This window comes from Rhizomucor pusillus, assembly GCF_041956525.1.
Source record: "Rhizomucor pusillus strain CBS 183.67 unplaced genomic scaffold VTP01scaffold_10, whole genome shotgun sequence".
In the NCBI taxonomy this organism is placed as follows: domain Eukaryota; kingdom Fungi; phylum Mucoromycota; class Mucoromycetes; order Mucorales; family Lichtheimiaceae; genus Rhizomucor; species Rhizomucor pusillus.
The window spans coordinates 357,299-374,391 of NW_027192152.1; the positions used below are offsets into that span (position 1 = coordinate 357,299).

The 17,093-nt window shown below is 44.8% G+C and overlaps 6 protein-coding genes across 6 annotated transcripts; 3 read left to right on the forward strand and 3 right to left on the reverse strand.

Moving 5' to 3' along the window:
• Positions 1-129: 129 nt before the first annotated feature.
• VTP01DRAFT_1125 (uncharacterized protein) lies at positions 130-7,697 on the forward strand (the record flags this gene model as incomplete). The annotated part of the gene is made up of 26 exons (XM_069379441.1): positions 130-193; positions 250-465; positions 523-566; positions 634-840; positions 899-1,162; positions 1,221-1,379; positions 1,435-1,484; positions 1,559-1,583; positions 1,644-1,736; positions 1,795-2,256; positions 2,313-2,537; positions 2,594-4,256; positions 4,320-4,806; positions 4,864-5,095; positions 5,154-5,251; positions 5,314-5,397; positions 5,463-5,600; positions 5,660-5,750; positions 5,812-6,048; positions 6,109-6,331; positions 6,386-6,583; positions 6,645-6,769; positions 6,840-7,048; positions 7,113-7,200; positions 7,262-7,346; positions 7,408-7,697. 26 exons carry the CDS (start codon positions 130-132, stop codon positions 7,695-7,697), a joined length of 6,057 nt encoding a protein of 2,018 aa, XP_069238533.1.
• Positions 7,698-7,939: 242 nt separating this feature from the next.
• Positions 7,940-9,088, reverse strand: VTP01DRAFT_1126 (uncharacterized protein; the record flags this gene model as incomplete). The annotated part of the gene is made up of 1 exon (XM_069379442.1): positions 7,940-9,088. The coding sequence occupies one exon, from the start codon at positions 9,086-9,088 to the stop codon at positions 7,940-7,942; it is 1,149 nt and encodes a 382-aa protein (XP_069238534.1).
• A 292-nt stretch (positions 9,089-9,380) lies between these two features.
• Positions 9,381-10,696, reverse strand: VTP01DRAFT_1127 (uncharacterized protein; the record flags this gene model as incomplete). The annotated part of the gene is made up of 3 exons (XM_069379443.1): positions 9,381-10,105; positions 10,187-10,490; positions 10,568-10,696. 3 exons carry the CDS (start codon positions 10,694-10,696, stop codon positions 9,381-9,383), a joined length of 1,158 nt encoding a protein of 385 aa, XP_069238535.1.
• Positions 10,697-11,280: 584 nt separating this feature from the next.
• Positions 11,281-11,838, reverse strand: VTP01DRAFT_1128 (uncharacterized protein; the record flags this gene model as incomplete). Its single annotated transcript, XM_069379444.1, has 2 exons — positions 11,281-11,616; positions 11,683-11,838. 2 exons carry the CDS (start codon positions 11,836-11,838, stop codon positions 11,281-11,283), a joined length of 492 nt encoding a protein of 163 aa, XP_069238536.1.
• A 1,339-nt stretch (positions 11,839-13,177) lies between these two features.
• VTP01DRAFT_1129 (uncharacterized protein) lies at positions 13,178-14,816 on the forward strand (the record flags this gene model as incomplete). Its single annotated transcript, XM_069379445.1, has 6 exons — positions 13,178-13,261; positions 13,321-13,386; positions 13,460-14,130; positions 14,210-14,441; positions 14,499-14,639; positions 14,703-14,816. The coding sequence occupies 6 exons, from the start codon at positions 13,178-13,180 to the stop codon at positions 14,814-14,816; spliced, it is 1,308 nt and encodes a 435-aa protein (XP_069238537.1).
• Positions 14,817-15,001: 185 nt separating this feature from the next.
• Positions 15,002-16,265, forward strand: VTP01DRAFT_1130 (uncharacterized protein; the record flags this gene model as incomplete). Its single annotated transcript, XM_069379447.1, has 3 exons — positions 15,002-15,533; positions 15,597-15,768; positions 15,833-16,265. The coding sequence occupies 3 exons, from the start codon at positions 15,002-15,004 to the stop codon at positions 16,263-16,265; spliced, it is 1,137 nt and encodes a 378-aa protein (XP_069238538.1).
• Between the last annotated feature and the right edge of the window lie 828 nt (positions 16,266-17,093).

The following is a 17,093-nucleotide window of genomic DNA, read 5'->3' on the forward strand; positions in this document are numbered from 1 at the left end:
GTCTAGTTTAAACTTCTGTCAATTCATTTGCTGCATGGTTCACGGTGAAAGCAGGCTCAATGCATCAAATTACGCACAAAAAAGACGCGGCCGGACCTCGATAAAGACGCGCGATTCCCTTTTTCCGCCATGGAACCCAGTACGCTGGAAGCAATGGTGGAACAGTTGATCTCTGATCACGAGGATATCAGAGGTGTGAGCTTGCCGCCGATCGAGGATTCCTGGTATGCTGACATGATTCGCTTGTAGATCTCGTTGCCGTCCTCGATCAACCTGAAATCGAACTGTCGATCGATTACTGCTACCAGCTTATTGGGAAACTGACAGATCTCGCAGCCGCCACAGAATCAACCGTCCACTTTGAAGCTTTTGCTAAAGCATGCAGCAATATATTTGGGAGAATATCGAGCTCAACAAGCAGGGAACGGCGAAAACTCCTAAGAAACACCTTGTCGGCTCTAAATAGTAAGTAAATTTCCAAACAAGCAGCAAATGTATTTCGTAATAATCGACGTCCCACAGGTGTTTTGCTGTTTGCAAAATCCAAATGTGATGCTACGTTGCAAGTATGTAATATGTTGCTATGATATCCCCTCTCTCTATCTCTTTCCCCACGCTCATACATGCAGCTAGATACCGGCTCCGTTTGGTGCAACCATATCCACTCGATCAGATGCATTTAACCTCGCTGCGATCTTTGCTGGATGTCTGGCAGAGGTACTGTCGTCAAACACCATCTTTTACGATATAGCTCCTCGTTTGTGGAGCTCTGTTGTATACCTCACTGAAGCCGCTGTGGAGCATGCATTAATGCAAGATGCGCAACATTATATTTTAACGGTAAGCAGAGCGCATATGATCCCGCCTGTTACATATCCATCAACTGAACTACGAATAGATACTACCGAAATTGTACACAGTATGTTGTTCACATGCCACCTTTCAGCCTTCATCGCTGCAAGCGGAAAATGCGCTGATGGCTTTGTTGAATGTCATGAAACAGCAAAACTTGGAAAACTCTACGAACTTTGTAGCATCTTTGCTCCAGTGCGCGAACATGATCCTTGAACAAAATGTTATTCAAACGATATGCAACGTCGTGCCTATTTCAGATACCCTTAAAACTCTAGTTGAGACTACAAATATTGCTGAGCAGGCTCAGGTAACGATAAATGTGAATTTATTTAGATATAATATACTGAATCTTGTGCATTGTAAAGCAAACATTCCTCCACATTGCATGTTTATTGATGAAATGTCGAGCGGATATACCATGGATCGAACCAATCATACACACCGCTCCAGACGACATGGTTCTCAAAGTAGAAGCTCAACTTTTACTGCATGATTTAGACATTCGACAGAAAACACTTCCAAACGTAGGTTTGAATAACTCGCAAAGCCTTTCAATCAATTGTTGATTTTCTTTTCCAGCCTAGGAAACGCCCGCGTACAGAAAGCTACAGTCAATATCTCAGATTAGGGTGAGTTTCAATCACAATATAGGCGCATGCGTATATTACTAGAGTGCTGACTGACAGCACTGTGCATTTAAAAGTTCCAATGATTACTTGCAGCAAAATGTAAGCAACTGTCGTTACAGAACGGTTATATTTGATAAACTTGACATGCCCCTTGTTTAGATTGCGGCCAGGTTACACGGGATGGCTCCGGGTTTGATCGACGAGCTAATTAATGCCGCAAGCATAAGCGAAGCAGAATACTATTTTGGACAGGTAACACTTGGAATAAAAACACCGAACCTTAAAGCTTGACCCTCATGACTTGCTTCAGATCAAGACATTGCTTGGAGAAGTGCATCCATTTGCACCGACAGTCTTGCAAGATATCAATTGTAGCCTCGCTGAAGCGACGGTATATTTCCTGCGACAGAACACCGATATTCCTGAAAGGATAGCTTCGTTGTATGATCTGAAGCTATGCGATTATCTATATTCTCGAATGTGCTTCATCCTACCGTTTACACTCCGTTACGCGATGGACGGCGAGGATTTGCTGTCATGCGTGTGTGCCAAACTGCGAACGGAGCCAGAAGCACTGTGCAATGCTGGATTTTCATATGTCATGGCGGATATACTTTTATCAAACGATGATTACGCCAACGAACGCAGTCTTTCACGCATGAGCCGACTGCTCGGTTCAAGAGACACAATCGAAAATCTCGTTTGCAGCAACGTGTCCGAAATTGCATCCCTGCTCGCCATGGAGCTAGGAGTGCCATCCAGAACCTCCGACGTATGTCAAACTGCCAAGCTTGCTACAAACAACACAGGAAATAACTGTTTCTGTAGGCGAAGCAAGCCTTGTCGAAACTAATAGTTTGGTCGAAGCAGCCGGCCGACACAAATTTGCCGGATTTCTTGAGCTGTGCATTCTTTCCTATCCTTGAAAAAATTAGGGTTTTTATCTCGGAATGTCGAGTGCAGCAGCAGATAAAGACATATCCGTATGCTCTCCAGTCATTGGAAGAAATCGTCGGCATCATGGGACCGAGAATTGCAAAGCATGCGTTTCAGGTAAACAGTATGGCTTTTTAATATTTCTTTGGACCGTTGATTCATTGTATATGTAGATCATGACACTTCTGCAGGCATTCAGCGAAACCGCCAGCTACGGAAGACAAATATTCGCTGTATGGAAACGATTCATCGACTGCCTTGGAGCGGAAAGGGATGTGTTTCTAAGCTCCATTATACATGGGCTACTCGATATTTTCCCTTCATGCGACACATCCTTGCGAAATAAGATCGGCCAATTGATACTCGATGTGCTGACCAGCTCTGAAAACCAAGCATTTCTCGAACACGGTTTGCCTGAAATTCCACCTTACCCCGAGCTGGACGATCTGCGGAATTTCCTCCAAGGGAGACAAGCGTGCATTGACACTCCAGAACATTTACTTAGTATTATTGAAAGACTATACAGCTCTGAATTGTCGGACGTTATAGCTGCGCTTCAACTGTTGCGGCGTCTCGCTGAGCACAATGCAGTAGGCAGAGTGAACGTCGTAGAGGGGTACAGGGGAAGGATATACAGTGCTCTTCTGTACCTATCAAGTAGAAATCTGGATCAGCCAGCAGTCAAGGAACTAATTGCTGATTGTCTGGGTATGCTCGGTGCTATGGATCCAAGCCGATTAGACGTCAACTTGCAAGAAGAGGGTTTTATCGTTACCGACAACTTTACGGTACCTGCAGAGAACCGCAACTTTGTATGTTTTTTGCTATTGAAGCAACTTGTGCCAGCCTTCCACGCTGCCGGAGATGAGCAACAGCGCCGTTGTATCCAGTATGCATTTCAGATGGTCCTACGCTTCGCAGATTTTACAAACAAGTCCGTACGAGAATCCAATATCGATTCAAATCAGCAAACCCCTATGCAACAGTGGGAGAAGCTTCCGCACACCGTCCGCACGTTGCTAAGCCCATTCCTTCATTCATCCTTTGAAAGCTCTTGGCGGCTCGCGATACCTTCTTATCCAATATACCCTAACATGAAAACTCACGGCGACTGGATACAGGGCTGGTACTACAAACTTCTTGAGCGCGCAAATGAAAATGCATCTCCTTTATTTTCGTCGTGTATTCCTGCCATCAAATCCGGTAACATTGAACTTGCATCGTTTCTCATGCCATATCTGGTACTGCATGTGATCTTGTCCGGATCAGACAGCGATGTTGTGGATATTACAAACGAACTTATCACGGTCTTGGATATAAATTCAGAACCCAACGCAAAAAGCGAAGCAACGCGACATGGATCGCTGCAAATGGTGGTCTCGATTATTGACTATTGTCAGAAATGGCTCCGTCGAAACCAGAAACTTGCTGGAGGCAGGCGAAGCCCAGATGTCGATCTAGTACGAAAATTCCTCGCCCAGATACCCAACGACAAAATGTCAATGGCATCGCTCCGTTGCAAAGCTTACGCTCAGGCACTCATGCACCTTGAGCTTCATATCAAGGCAGATTTGCAAAAACGCGGTGGTGTTAATCCAAACTCTCTCGATCATTTGCGACAAGTTTACGCACACATTGACGATACAGACGGTGCAGCTGCCGTGTTTTCATTGTTCAAACGCACGCTTAGCCTCGATGAAGAGATACTGCAGTTTGAATCGACCAAACAGTGGCAAATGGCACGAGTTTGCTACGAAATTGCATTGGATCGTTCCGAAAACAAAGATAACTTACTAGCAGGCTATTTGAATTGTCTTGGACGCAGTGGTTCCAATGGTATGTGTATTGTTGTTCCAATAATAACTAACCTAGATAGACTGCTAATACTCTCCCATGCAGATACATTGTTGGATATTACCACCAGGATGCTTACTGAATACCCAAAATGGTGCAACGATATCAATGCACATAGAGCTGAAGCTGCATGGAAAGCTGCCGAGTGGGATATACTGGACGAGGCGATCAAAATGCCAATAGCAGAGACTTTTGGAGCCCGTTTGGGGTGTACGATTGGACATTTACGTCAACAAAATTACGCAGCTGCGTTGTGTGATATGGAGATGGCAAAGTTTGCTGAAATCGAGCGGCTGGCTGCTGTGAGCAGGATATCTTACGAAAGATCCCACGACCACATTGTACACTTGCAAGCTATCCATGAAATATCAGAAGCGCAGATCGCATGGGAAGAAGCACTCGCCAGCGGTGATCCCCAGCCGTTGATGAACTTGCAAAAGACTTGGAGCGAACGAGATGCCAAGATTATGCCCACACTGCAAGCGAAACGAGAATTGCTCGAAGTACGAAAAATAGCATTGTTTGAAATGAGGTGAGTGATATGTTGAAATTATATATTTACATGCATTATATGCTGACTCTTTGTCAGGAAACAAAATGTGTTTACGCGCGATGACTTTGACGACGGATCAGTATGGGTCTCGCTAGCCAAGACGGCGCGCAAACTTGGAGACATGGATGTAGCACTTGGTGCTATTTTGCGCGCAGAATCAATTGATCCAAATATAATCTGCACACAACGTGCTAAATGGTACTGGCAAAACAATGAAAAGTACAAGGCTGTCCAGTATCTGCAGACGCAAGCACGTCTAAATCCCGATGTGAGTCGATTAATCTTGTTTCGCTTCAAGACACCTGCTGACCAGTTTTCTGAACTAGGCACATCTATTGTACGCAAAATATTACGATGAGTTTGAGACGCAGGATAAGCAGGCAGTTCTGCAGGAATACCGCAAAATGCTGAAAACTAATGCAAAGTAAGTGCTTAACATGGGTGGTTATTCTGGTCCAGTCTTGTAACTCCTCTTCTTTTCTCTAGTTCCGAGAAAGCCTTTTATCACATGGGACGATTTTATGACAGTCATTTGCCTGCCCGCGAGTTTAATACGATGTCTCCAAGACAGTAAGTCCAAGCGAGAATGATATTTTCAATATTAATATGAAATGTTAAACTTTTGATTCGGCTAGCATCAAACTCGCCATGTTTGTTGTCTCAAATTACTGCAAAGCTTTAACTTTGGGGACAAAATATTTCTACTATACCATGCCAAGGCTGTTGACCTTGTGGACAGAACTTGGGAACGCGACTTTGCAAACTAATCCCATGTAAGATTGGTGTCCTGGAAACAGTAACTTCATACTGACCTTGGAAATCGACGCATCAGCAACCACAGTTCACAGCAGACACTTTTAGAAGTCTTTAGGTACATTCAAGTGTCGATAAAAGATTCTATCGACAAGATCCCTCCATACGTGGTAAGACCTATGTAGTCTTTGTGAGCTATCAATTGTAATGCTTAAAATGCTGCATTTTTAGTTTTGTGCAATTTTACCACGACTCGTTTCTCGATTGTCACACAAACACAATGAAATTGCCAGTACGCTGGATATCATCATCAGCAAAGTATTGCATGCTTACCCAAGGACGGCGATTTGGGCACTGTTACCATCCAGCGAGTCCAAGATCGAAGCACTCAGAGAGCGATGCGCAAACCTGCTAAATAGGACTCTGGCTCAAACTCAAAAAGACGATTTGATTGTAGTTGTTATCCAGGCAAGTAGCGTAATAGTTCCATGCATGTAGTTACCTGCTTTCATCTTACGCATAGTATAGCAAGCCCGAAAATTTACAAAATGCCTCAAAGAACTCGCGGCAGAACAGATCAACCTGGATCGGACGGGCTCCTTGTCGATCAGCAGATTTCCTTCGCTCGAAAGACTTTCCAATCTGGAACTATGCGTACCAACTCAAAAAGCTCTGCATCCTGTTTTGCCTGAAAAGACTCCTCTGGAACAATACGGCGGGCCATTCCCAAATGATTTACCTGTCATCACTGGTCAGTTTATATGTTTGGCGTTATAGAACTTTTGTACTGAAAAACCCCATCTAGGGTTTGGTCCTCAATACGAGGTAATGCGGTCGCTGCAGCAACCGAAGAAGATCACGTTGGTTGGCAGCGATGGTCAGACGTATGGTTTCCTTTGCAAAAAGAACGACGATCTTCGAAAAGATGCACGCATGATGGAGTTTAGCACCATGATCAACAAATTTCTCAAAGAAGATGAAGAAGCTAGGCAAAGGAAGCTCTGTAAGTCGATATTGTTGACTTTTGATCAAGATAGATAGCTGCTAACCCGTTCTTTTTTTAGATATCCGGACTTATGCTATCATACCACTGGGCGAAAGTTGGGGCTTGATTGAGTGGATCAACAATCTCAAGCCGTTAAAAGGCATCGTGGCTGCTCACTGGCGAACGATGGGTATCGATATCAAGGTAAATAAAAAGATCGCCTATAAAGATAAACGTATGAAATCTGATTTTTCTTTTTCATCGGGTTATCTAGCAAATTCAAGCCTACGCGAAACACTTGCTGGACGGCAAAACTGAGGAAAAGAAGGAAGAAGCATTTGTCCAGAATATTCTTCCAAAATGCCCTCCTGTCTTCCACAGGTGGTTCTTGGAAAATTTCCCGGAGCCCACTCAGTGGTTGGCAAGTCGCTCAAGATACATAAAAACGCTAGCTGTCATGTCTATTGTTGGATACGCGCTTGGGTAATAATGTTGATCCTTTATCATGCCCTTGTTCGTTCTACCTAATGCAAACCCTTATCTACAGTCTTGGCGATCGACATGCAGAAAACATTTTATTCGATGAAACGAACGGAGATTGCGTACACGTGGATGTAAACATGTTATTTGACAAGGTATCGTTGCTGGTCACGATACTAAGCGATGCATGCCGAAACCAATATGTTTTTTGTCTAGGGACTGCAACTGGCTGTACCTGAGATTGTACCCTTCAGACTAACCAATAATCTGATTGATGCTATGGGAGTCTTTGGACATGAAGGTCAGCAGTGGAGCTAAATACTGTAAAGAATTCAATGGAAGTTAACTTGGTTCTTTGACAGGAATGTTCAAAAGATCCTGCGAAGTGACATTGAATATGCTGCGACACAATAAGACGCAGTTACTTACAGTCTTTGAGACGTTTGCGCACGACCCGATCACCGAATGGCACAAACGCAAGCATCCAAGGCAGCTTGATGTACAGGAGATGGCCAGGGAGCAAGTGCAGAAGATTGATGATAAGATCGGTGGCAAGAAAACAGTTCAAGATGATGTCAAGGAGCTCATAGCTCGTGCTACCAACAACTACAATCTAGCACAAATGTTTATCGGGTGGGCGCCATATATATAAAAATGACACATTCACTCTTTGTATATAACTAGAAGGATACCACGCATATTGATCTAGCATAGAATTGACTTTTGTGTATTAAGTCTTAGTATTCCTATCAAGTAATAGAGAAATATGGTGGACGCAAAACCGCCAGAGAGTGGAGGTTTATGTTGAAGGCCAAGCGAATTATTATTTAGTGAGAAGGTGCGCAAAGAGCCGAGTGTAGGAAACGTGAGCGACAAATGTAGACAGAAAATAAATTACCATTCGATGAAAAGATTATTTGAATCAAAGTTTGATGCTGTGGAAGATTGCAATGATAACAAAGTAGGATGGTCGAGTTTCGCGCCATGCTGGAGCATTAGTCCAATGATAGCTGCATTTTTATCACGAATTGCGTCCGATAATCCTCTCAGAGCTCCAGTACTGTTGGGATCCGCACCGTGCTCCAAAAGTTGACGAGCAATATCATAATTCCCTGCACGCAACGCTTCACGGAGAGGCATTCCATTCAACGCATCTGGATCAGCGTGGTGAGCGAGGAGTATTCGTACAATTTCCGCTGCATCGTTCCGACAGGCATGTCGCAGAGGCCAATCTTGCTGACAGCGAGGATCTGCGCCTGCTCGAAGAAGAGAGATGACAGACGATAGATTGTTGTTGCTTATTGCATATTTCAAAGGTGCATTTCTGTTTGCTTGCGGATTGGCTCCTGCCTCGAGTAACCGATCAACTATTTGCCAATGGCCCTTATGTGCCGCATTCTGCAGCGCTGCATCGTTAAACATGCTCACATCCGCTCCCGGCAATAAAAGTTCAACGAGTTCAACGTGCCCATGCAAGCATGCGCGTCGCAAATGTCGCTCTCGATTTCTGTGAATATCGCAGCCATATTTCTCCATGAGATGGCGCACAACGTCGACTTGATTTTCGGCGCAAGCTAGCATAAGCACTCTATCTTCGCCGTTTGGTTGATGAATATCGGCATTGTACGAATTGACTATCAGATCGATGATATTTGTTGAACCCTTCATGGCGGCTACATTCAGAAAATGGCCCAAGGTTCGTTTGGATGGTTGCATAGCATCTAACAATTTGGCACAAAGCTCTTCATCCTGGTTTTCGCAAGCTTTCCAGTAGAGCCAGTCGCCATCTGCGCGAGGGTTACAGCCCATTCGTAGCAAGTTGTCCACAACGTCAATGTTAGCAATCTTGCTGGACATGGCCCTCTCTCCGAGCGACGCAATTTTGCCATAGCGATGGAATAGGTATTGCGAACGTACAAGCGACGACTGCGAGAGTCCCCAGAATGACTTTGAGACGACAGCAAGGTTGGGATTCTGTGCATATACAAAGATTTGGGTTAGCAACTCCACAGGCAGATCGTCCAGCCGGCAGCGTCTATGCATTGAGCATTGCAGACGGGAAGAATATGTTCCGACGCTGGATGCTTGTGCCACGAAACATTTTGCGGGGCGCGAGCTTTCATTCTTTTTGGGCGATCTAAATGCGACTCTCCTCCACGTGATCTGCAAATATCCGCATGAGTCTCTGAGCAGTCAAACGTATAGCAGCTACTCTTGATCAACTCACATACTTGACCAAGCAGCTCAAACAACTTGTCATCCAAAAAATCAAAAAAGAGGGGAATTGTTTACTACGATAGATGACAGTACGGAGATCAAAAATGGAATGAAAGTTCTAGTAGCTTTGCATGGAAGGATAGGCATTTCCGAGGTCCGGAGTAGACTGAGTAAAGGTTTCCGTTTGCTTGATGCTACCGGAGCCAGTGCTGCTAACTTTAGACTTGGAGATTAGTTCCGCAGCGACATCCATAAAGTCTTGCACTGCCTCCGGAGTAATTTGATAATGAAGAACAACGCGAGTGACAGTGCCTGCACTTTTAGTGATCTTGATTCTCTTTTCGCTTAGGGCATTAGCGAGCTGCTCGACAGTCAAATTGACAGGTGCAAGATCGATAAACAACATGTTAGTTTCACATGGTAGCGCAAGGTGAACACCGAGATCCTGGAGATGTCTAGCCAGCTTTGCGGCCAATTGATGCGTTTCTGCTAAGCGAGGAACAACTGTATCGATACAGTGACGAGCAGCAAGGGCCAAAAAGCCAGCTTGACGCCAACCACCACCCAAGAGCTTTCTCAAGTGACGAGCATGGCGGATACGATCAGTCGTACTGGCGACGATGGAGCCAATGGGAGCACCGGCACCCTTTGATAAGCAGACGGAAATGGTGTCAAATAATTGGCCATATTCTTTCATGGAGACACCTGTCGCAGCACTTGCGTTCCACAAACGAGCGCCATCCAGATGGAGATAGAGTCCGTTTGCATTGCAATACTCCCGAATTCTCTTGATCTCTTCGATGGGCATCAAAGTGCCATTCAATGTATTTTCCAGAGCGACGACTATCGATTGTTTTCCCCGTGGGTCAGATCGAAACAAAGTAGGCGCTTTTTTCCCGGTTTATCCGGTATTTGTTTGCTCACCTCGAGTAGGTGCACCGCACAGGGTATCTGTGACAATATTTGCTTTGACATCTTCCACGGTCAAATATTTGCCGTTTTTCGGCATCACCGGTGTGACGCTAGCCTGGGAATGGTAGCTGAGACCGCCGCATTCGTGGACGAAAATATGAGCGCGAGCATCACACAGAACAGAGTGAGGTGGTTGCGTCAACAATGTACGCAATCCAAGTTGATTTGTCATTGTGCCGCTGGCACAGAACAAGGCCGCCTCTTGACCAAGCAAATCGGCCATAAATGCTTCCAATTCATTCACATTCTTGTCAGCCTGATCATACCAGAGAGGGTACCTTTGTGTCAAGCTTTCTGCAGACAAAGGGCTTGTCATTGAATGTTTGCTCTTACCGCAAACACATCATCGCCGCGGGATGCCATTTTCATGATATCAAACATTTCATCTGTAGGAATGGTAGCAGTGTCGCTTGTGAAATCGTACACATGCTCAATAGCATCCGTTGTAGACGAAGGCGACATTTTCGTGTCCTGTTTGAGGAGAAGAGAACTGAAAAATGAACTGGAAAATGTTCGGCCTTTTTGATTTTTAAGGCGGAGATGGACACATTTTACCACGCTCCCATTAGCTCTCAAAATTGCGCCAAAAAATCTGGACCTTTTATTTGATATTAACAGCAGTGAGCCACAGCGCATTAAGCATCTGGCTCTAGTCAGTTCTCCAAGGGCACAAGTCAACAGGAGTCAGGAGCTAATAAAAGCCGTTTATGGGCAAAGGTAAGAATGGGGAAGGCTGTGAAGAATGGGGAGGTTAAGAAACGGAAACACATTAGGTGGTGGCGGGAGATCATTGTTGCGTGACTCGAACATTATTCCAGATATTTAATGTATTAGGAAGTTGGGTCAGTGAGTCCAGAACGGACTGCATATCGCATCAGAATTCAATAAGACATCACGATTCCATACGTCCTAATCCTGGAAAAAGTGAGAAAGAAGATACATGTAGCAGAAGGGACAAGTGAAAGAGTATCATCGTGTGCATGCCAGAAGTCGTCAATTTATCAAAAGAATGTCTTGGCATCCATGCGTTGCATTATTTCTGCACCTCAGAGTTGCTCTCTGCGGCACTTGCCTAAGCATTTGTAGGAATGAGAGACGAAACCTTTGTGATCCTTCAACTTTAAGCTGTCAGTAGCTTCACTGATCCTAGTCATAAGTGTTTCCTTTTCCAAGAATCTGTTACGTTTAAATTTGCTTTTGACGACTGACCAAAACTGTTCAAGCGGGTTAAGCTCGGGAGAGTGTGATGGCAGGTAGGCACAACGTAACCTCCGGACGTGGTATACTTGGCTAGCATCATCAGACTTATGGATGGGGATATTATCCATTACAAGGTAGTAGTCCCTCATGTGCGGATACTGGTCCATTTCGTCCATTGTAGCCTTCAGGAAGCTTAGGTAATACCCGTTATGGTTCCTGTCTTCATAAGCTCAGCGTCTGCTCCTCGCTTTCTGTTCTTGACCGGCGGCTGCGTTAATCTCGGGCTGCACTTCGCCAGACTGGAGCCAGAGATCGCGCCCAAAATGGTGGTTGTCTGCGCTCGTATTTTGGGTAGTGACTGTCGCAGGGGAGGCTTTCTTCGACCAGGCCATAATGCGCTTCATGTTACATGGAAAGCAGACTCAACCACGAAGACGCAATTGCTCCTGAAATCCATTTCTGTCCCCTCCCACTTGCGCACCCAATCAACCGCTGTTGGATCTTCTCCTCGCTGTTCCTGTCTGCAGACTGGAACCGGGTCTTCTTGAACGATAAGTTGAAGTGGGTCCTCACAAAGTCATAAACATTACTCTAGAGACCTTGAGTCATTCTCTGAAACAATCGTTCTCATCAATGTATTCCAAGATCACCTTCTTATGCTCTTCGGAAGGATACCTGGGCGACGAACCCTCTTAGGCTTCGCAAAGATGGTGTCAGGACCCTTTCATACTGCTCAGTCCATTTTTGTCCTGTACGAACATGAATCCTAACTCCTTGCAGCAGCTGACGCGTTCGTAACCTTCTCAAACGTCACTTTAAAGAACCTCACTCTATCCTGGTCTATGTAGATTGCGTAAACTCGCTTTGAAGGTCGCTTCTCCCATGCGAACATCTGCATCCTTTGCATCTTCGACATGCATTGCAATGGATTCGCAGTTGCTCTTGTGAGATATACTCTGCAAGTACTGTGTGTGAGAGCTCACGGTCTCAATAGTATATGACTCTCATCGATTACGGAGTTCACGGACTCAGGCTTGCCACGCTTGTTAACGACGTTGCCTTGCCCATCTTCATGGCAAAACTAGTTACCCATTTTGAAATGTGTGCTTCGGTGTGGTACTTTTGAGTGTGTGAAATGGTAGAAAAAAAAGAAGAAAGACGTAAGCCGAAACACTAAATATAGTCCTCAGTGTGCCAAGCTTTGTGGACAAGACTTTCTGGTTATGCGACATCTGCTTTGTAAGCCTACGACATCTATTCTTTGGGATACGCAAATTTGATTTTTGACCAAATGCGACACCAATTTTCACTGGGAGTGACATAGCTTTCCGGAAAGAGTGTATTGATTCAGAGGACTGTCGCTAGCTATAATAGAGAACAACCCTGAGCAAAACTGCTTAATATGTCGTTACTAGTATAATCTCTATCTACCAATACGACTCAAAAGATACAAACACTACAAGTTAGATATGGACATCGAATCAGCTCTATAGGTACAACTGAGCTGCTATCTAAATGGAATCGTGAGCAATAAAACTACTCTTCCCTAGAACCATGGTCCCGGATTCGAGAGCTTCTTGGGGATGTTCCGGGCACAAAGGCATAAATTTTCGCCCACTTACCAATCTGGTTTTGATTTTTAAAGGTACGCTGAACCTAATTCGCTGACCCTACGAACCCACGATTTTAGCATTTGTCATTGAAAATCTTTATTAACACACCTTTTCCCGTACTTATCAAACCATGGCTACCAATTCGCTCGTCGACATAGCCAAGCTCTCACCAAAATTCCAAGATCTCTATGCCAAGGCACAGGATTTTGTTGAGGTATGTCCCCCACGATAGTATGTAAAATGGACTCGTCTAACAAAGAATGAGAATATTAGAATGATTGTATCCCAGCGGAAAAGGTTTACGCTGCACAGATGGGACAAGGCGATCAGAGATGGAAGGTAAAGCATGAGTATATCGACAATTCTACGTATTTGACTTCTAAAGAGATGAATACAATGTTACTATTGGCAGGTCGTTCCACCCGTTATTGAAGAATTGAAAGCAAAGGCGCGTTCCTTGGGATTGTGGAACCTATTCCTGGGCCGCGATTATCCTGAAGGTGCCGGACTCACCAACCTCGAGTATGCTCTCATAGCTGAAATCAGTGGCCGTTCCAGCCTCGCGCCTGAAGCTATGAACTGCTCAGCCCCTGATACAGGCAATATGGAAGTGTTTGCAAAGTATGGTACGCCTGCGCAAAAGGAAAAATGGCTCAAGCTCTTGTTGGATGGCAAGATCCGTTCTGCTTTCGCAATGACTGAGCCAGCTGTCGCGTCCTCTGATGCTACGAACATTGAGACAAATATCCGTCGCGAGGGCAACGAGTATGTTATCAACGGCCGTAAATGGTGGATCTCTGGTGCAGGCGACCCTCGCTGCGCCGTATTCTTGGTCATGGGCAAATCCGATCCAAACAATGCAAACAGACACAGACAGCAAAGTTTGGTAATTGTGCCTGCTAGCACGCCCGGTATCACTGTTGTCCGACCGATGCAGGTCTTTGGCTTTGATGATGCACCTGAAGGTCACTGCGAAGTTGTCTTCAAAGACGTACGCGTTCCTGTCGAGAACATCGTTCTCGGCGAAGGTCGCGGATTTGAAGTTATCCAAGGACGTCTTGGTCCTGGTCGTATTCACCACTGGTAAGGCTTTTTGCGAGCATGATGGTCTCTGTGAAGAAATATCACGAAAGGTTTCTAACCCTGCATTCTGCTTCTTTAGTATGCGCTGCATTGGAAAGGCAGAACGTGCACTTGAATTAATGATTGCTCGTGTCACTGATCCTTCACGCCGTACATTCGGCAAAAACTTGGCAGAACACGGAACTATCGTGGCAGATATCGCACGGTCCCGCATTGAAATTGATCAAGCCCGGTTCTTGGTGTTGAATGCTGCCAAAAAGATCGATCTAGTCAAGGCCAAGGGAGCTATGAAGGAAATCGGCATGGCAAAGGTATCCATCGTAATATACACGATCTCTCTGTTGCTGTTCCCTAACAAATTTCCATAGATCGCGACTCCTACGATGTTACAGAATGTAGTCGACCGTGCAATGCAGGCTTACGGCGCTGCTGGTTTGTCGCAAGATACTCCATTAGCTGGATTCTTCACTCGCGCACGCACGCTTCGCTACGCTGATGGTCCCGATGAGGTATGATAAGCTCTTGCTGCATACAATCTAAACAGTTCGGCAATCGATCTAACTTTATTGCAGGTGCATCGCAACCAGCTCGGAAAGGTCGAGCTTCGCCGCGCTGCCGAGATTGTAGCAAAGCAGAACGAGCAGAGACAATCCAGTGATAAGAAATTGGCAAACTCGAAACTGTAATCTTACCTTGTGATATTACATTTTATAATTTGTTGACACCGACTGTCAACCATTTCAATTATCGTAATAAAAATTGCGGGTTTACCTGGTTTGAAAATCTGGGGTTAATAGTGGGCAAAAAAGCCCGCGCATGTCGCAAAAAAAGTCTGTATGACGTGCCTCCTCGTTTACTTTAATTCTCCCCAATGAGGAATCTCGTCGTCTTTGGAGGCTCGTCGCACCCTGAGCTGACAAAAGCTGTCTGTAATCGCCTGGGAATCTCGCCCGGAAAGACAAAGCTTTCAAAATTCAGCAACAACGAAACAAGCGTTGAAGTACACGAGTCAGTCCGTGAACAAGACGTCTTTATTATCCAGTCTGGCAGCGGTCATGTCAACGACACATTGTTCGAACTATTGATCCTTATTAATGCTTGCAAGATCGCTTCTGCAAAGAGGATTACGGCGGTCATTCCTTATTTCCCTTACTCACGACAAGCTGACATGCCGTTCAAGTCGTCTGCCGGCGCACCATTGGAACGGCTGCCAATGACTCCCCGACCAGAAAACCAACAGGAAGCTTCTACGGAGAATGTGTCTCAATTATTGTATCAGAAGCTTGCAAAAATGTCTGTAGAAACTAACAGCAACAACAATAACAACGACGACGAATGCTCCAGTTATCGGGAATGGGTAGCTCGATCTGGAACTCTCGTGGCAAACCTTCTCACATGCGCAGGTAAGGAAGAAGGATGATCGTTTCAAGTGTCACAACGATTTGACATGGTAATTGCTGTTTCAGGCGCTGATCACATTATTTCGCTGGACATGCATGACCCTCAATTCCAAGGCTTCTTTGATTGTCCGTTCGATAATCTCGTCAGTATGCCATTGATGATCCGATATATCAAATTGAACATCCCCAACTATCAAGATGCTGTAATTGTATCCCCAGACGCGGGAGGCGCGAAAAGGCAAGATATCATATATACGCGTCGACGAAGCAGGAACGTACAGTTAACACTCTACTCTCAATAGAGCTACCGCCATTGCAGAGAAGTTATGCATGGATTTTGCACTTATTCACAAGGAACGTCGTCAAGTATCCACCCAGAAACGGGATCTTATGCTCGTTGGTGATGTAAGAGGAAAAGAATGCATTTTGATCGACGATATTTGCGACACAAGCTATACTATCACTCGAGCGGCAAGAATGCTGAGAGAAAACGGCGCACTTAAAGTATACGCCATTGTTTGTCACGCTATTCTGTCTGGCAGTGCACTGGAAAACATTGAAAAAAGCGATATAAATCAAATCGTCGTCAGCAACTCGATCCCACAAAACGAGCATCTGCAGAGCTCCAAAATCAAGGTGTTTGATGTGGCACCTTTGTTTGCGGAAGCTATCCGACGTATTCACTTTGGTGAATCTGTATCCATGTTGTTTGACGCTCAACATGAAATTGTGTAAATATGACTGTCTCCGATTTCTTGCGTTCTCCATTTGAAATAGATATTTTACATTTTGACTGTTTTGGAATTGAAGAAATCCCGTCATTTGATGAACATTTGATCTTTTCTAGCGCTGGATAACACGGCGCTGCAGAAATGGATTATACAGAATAAAGTCAAAAGCGGATCAGGACGCCGCTTATTTTGCTGCTTATTTGTCTCTAAAATCCATTCTTCATTCTGGTATGTTTGATATGCAAACTAGAATGATTAGTAGCAGATGCTTGAAAGTCTCCGACCTAGTACAAGGAACATGTTGCAATAGTATGTAGCAACTGTAGATAGAGAGAATCGGACATTGTCGCTTGCTTTCAGATAATTGTACTTAAATGGACGTAAAATTCGAGCCTCACACTGTAGTTTCAATGTATCGGAGAGACGGATCGCTTGTACAAAGTCAGTTTTATTTTCGGCTTGGCAACCATGTTAAAAATAGTAAGCTTGTGCAACAAGGCGACTTTAAGCGTAAGTGGACCTCAGTCTCAGACAAAAGTATGCTTGCTGCTGAGCAGGTCCAGGAATAGCATTTCCGTGGACCAGATCCTCTACAGTCAAGCTTCGCACCAATCCCACGTTTCATATTTCAACACCCCTTTCCTAAAGGCATGTACTTCTTCACAAGAGATCTGCGATCCTATTATTGCATTAACACCATCCTAAATAGGTATTATGTGCATGCATAAAAATTTGGGATTGATCATGTCAGTCTGCCGCCTCTACATGGATTCCATTGCTCTCAAATGAGATATCTCATCGCTTCATTCTATACTGAAGAACAATGCCTATC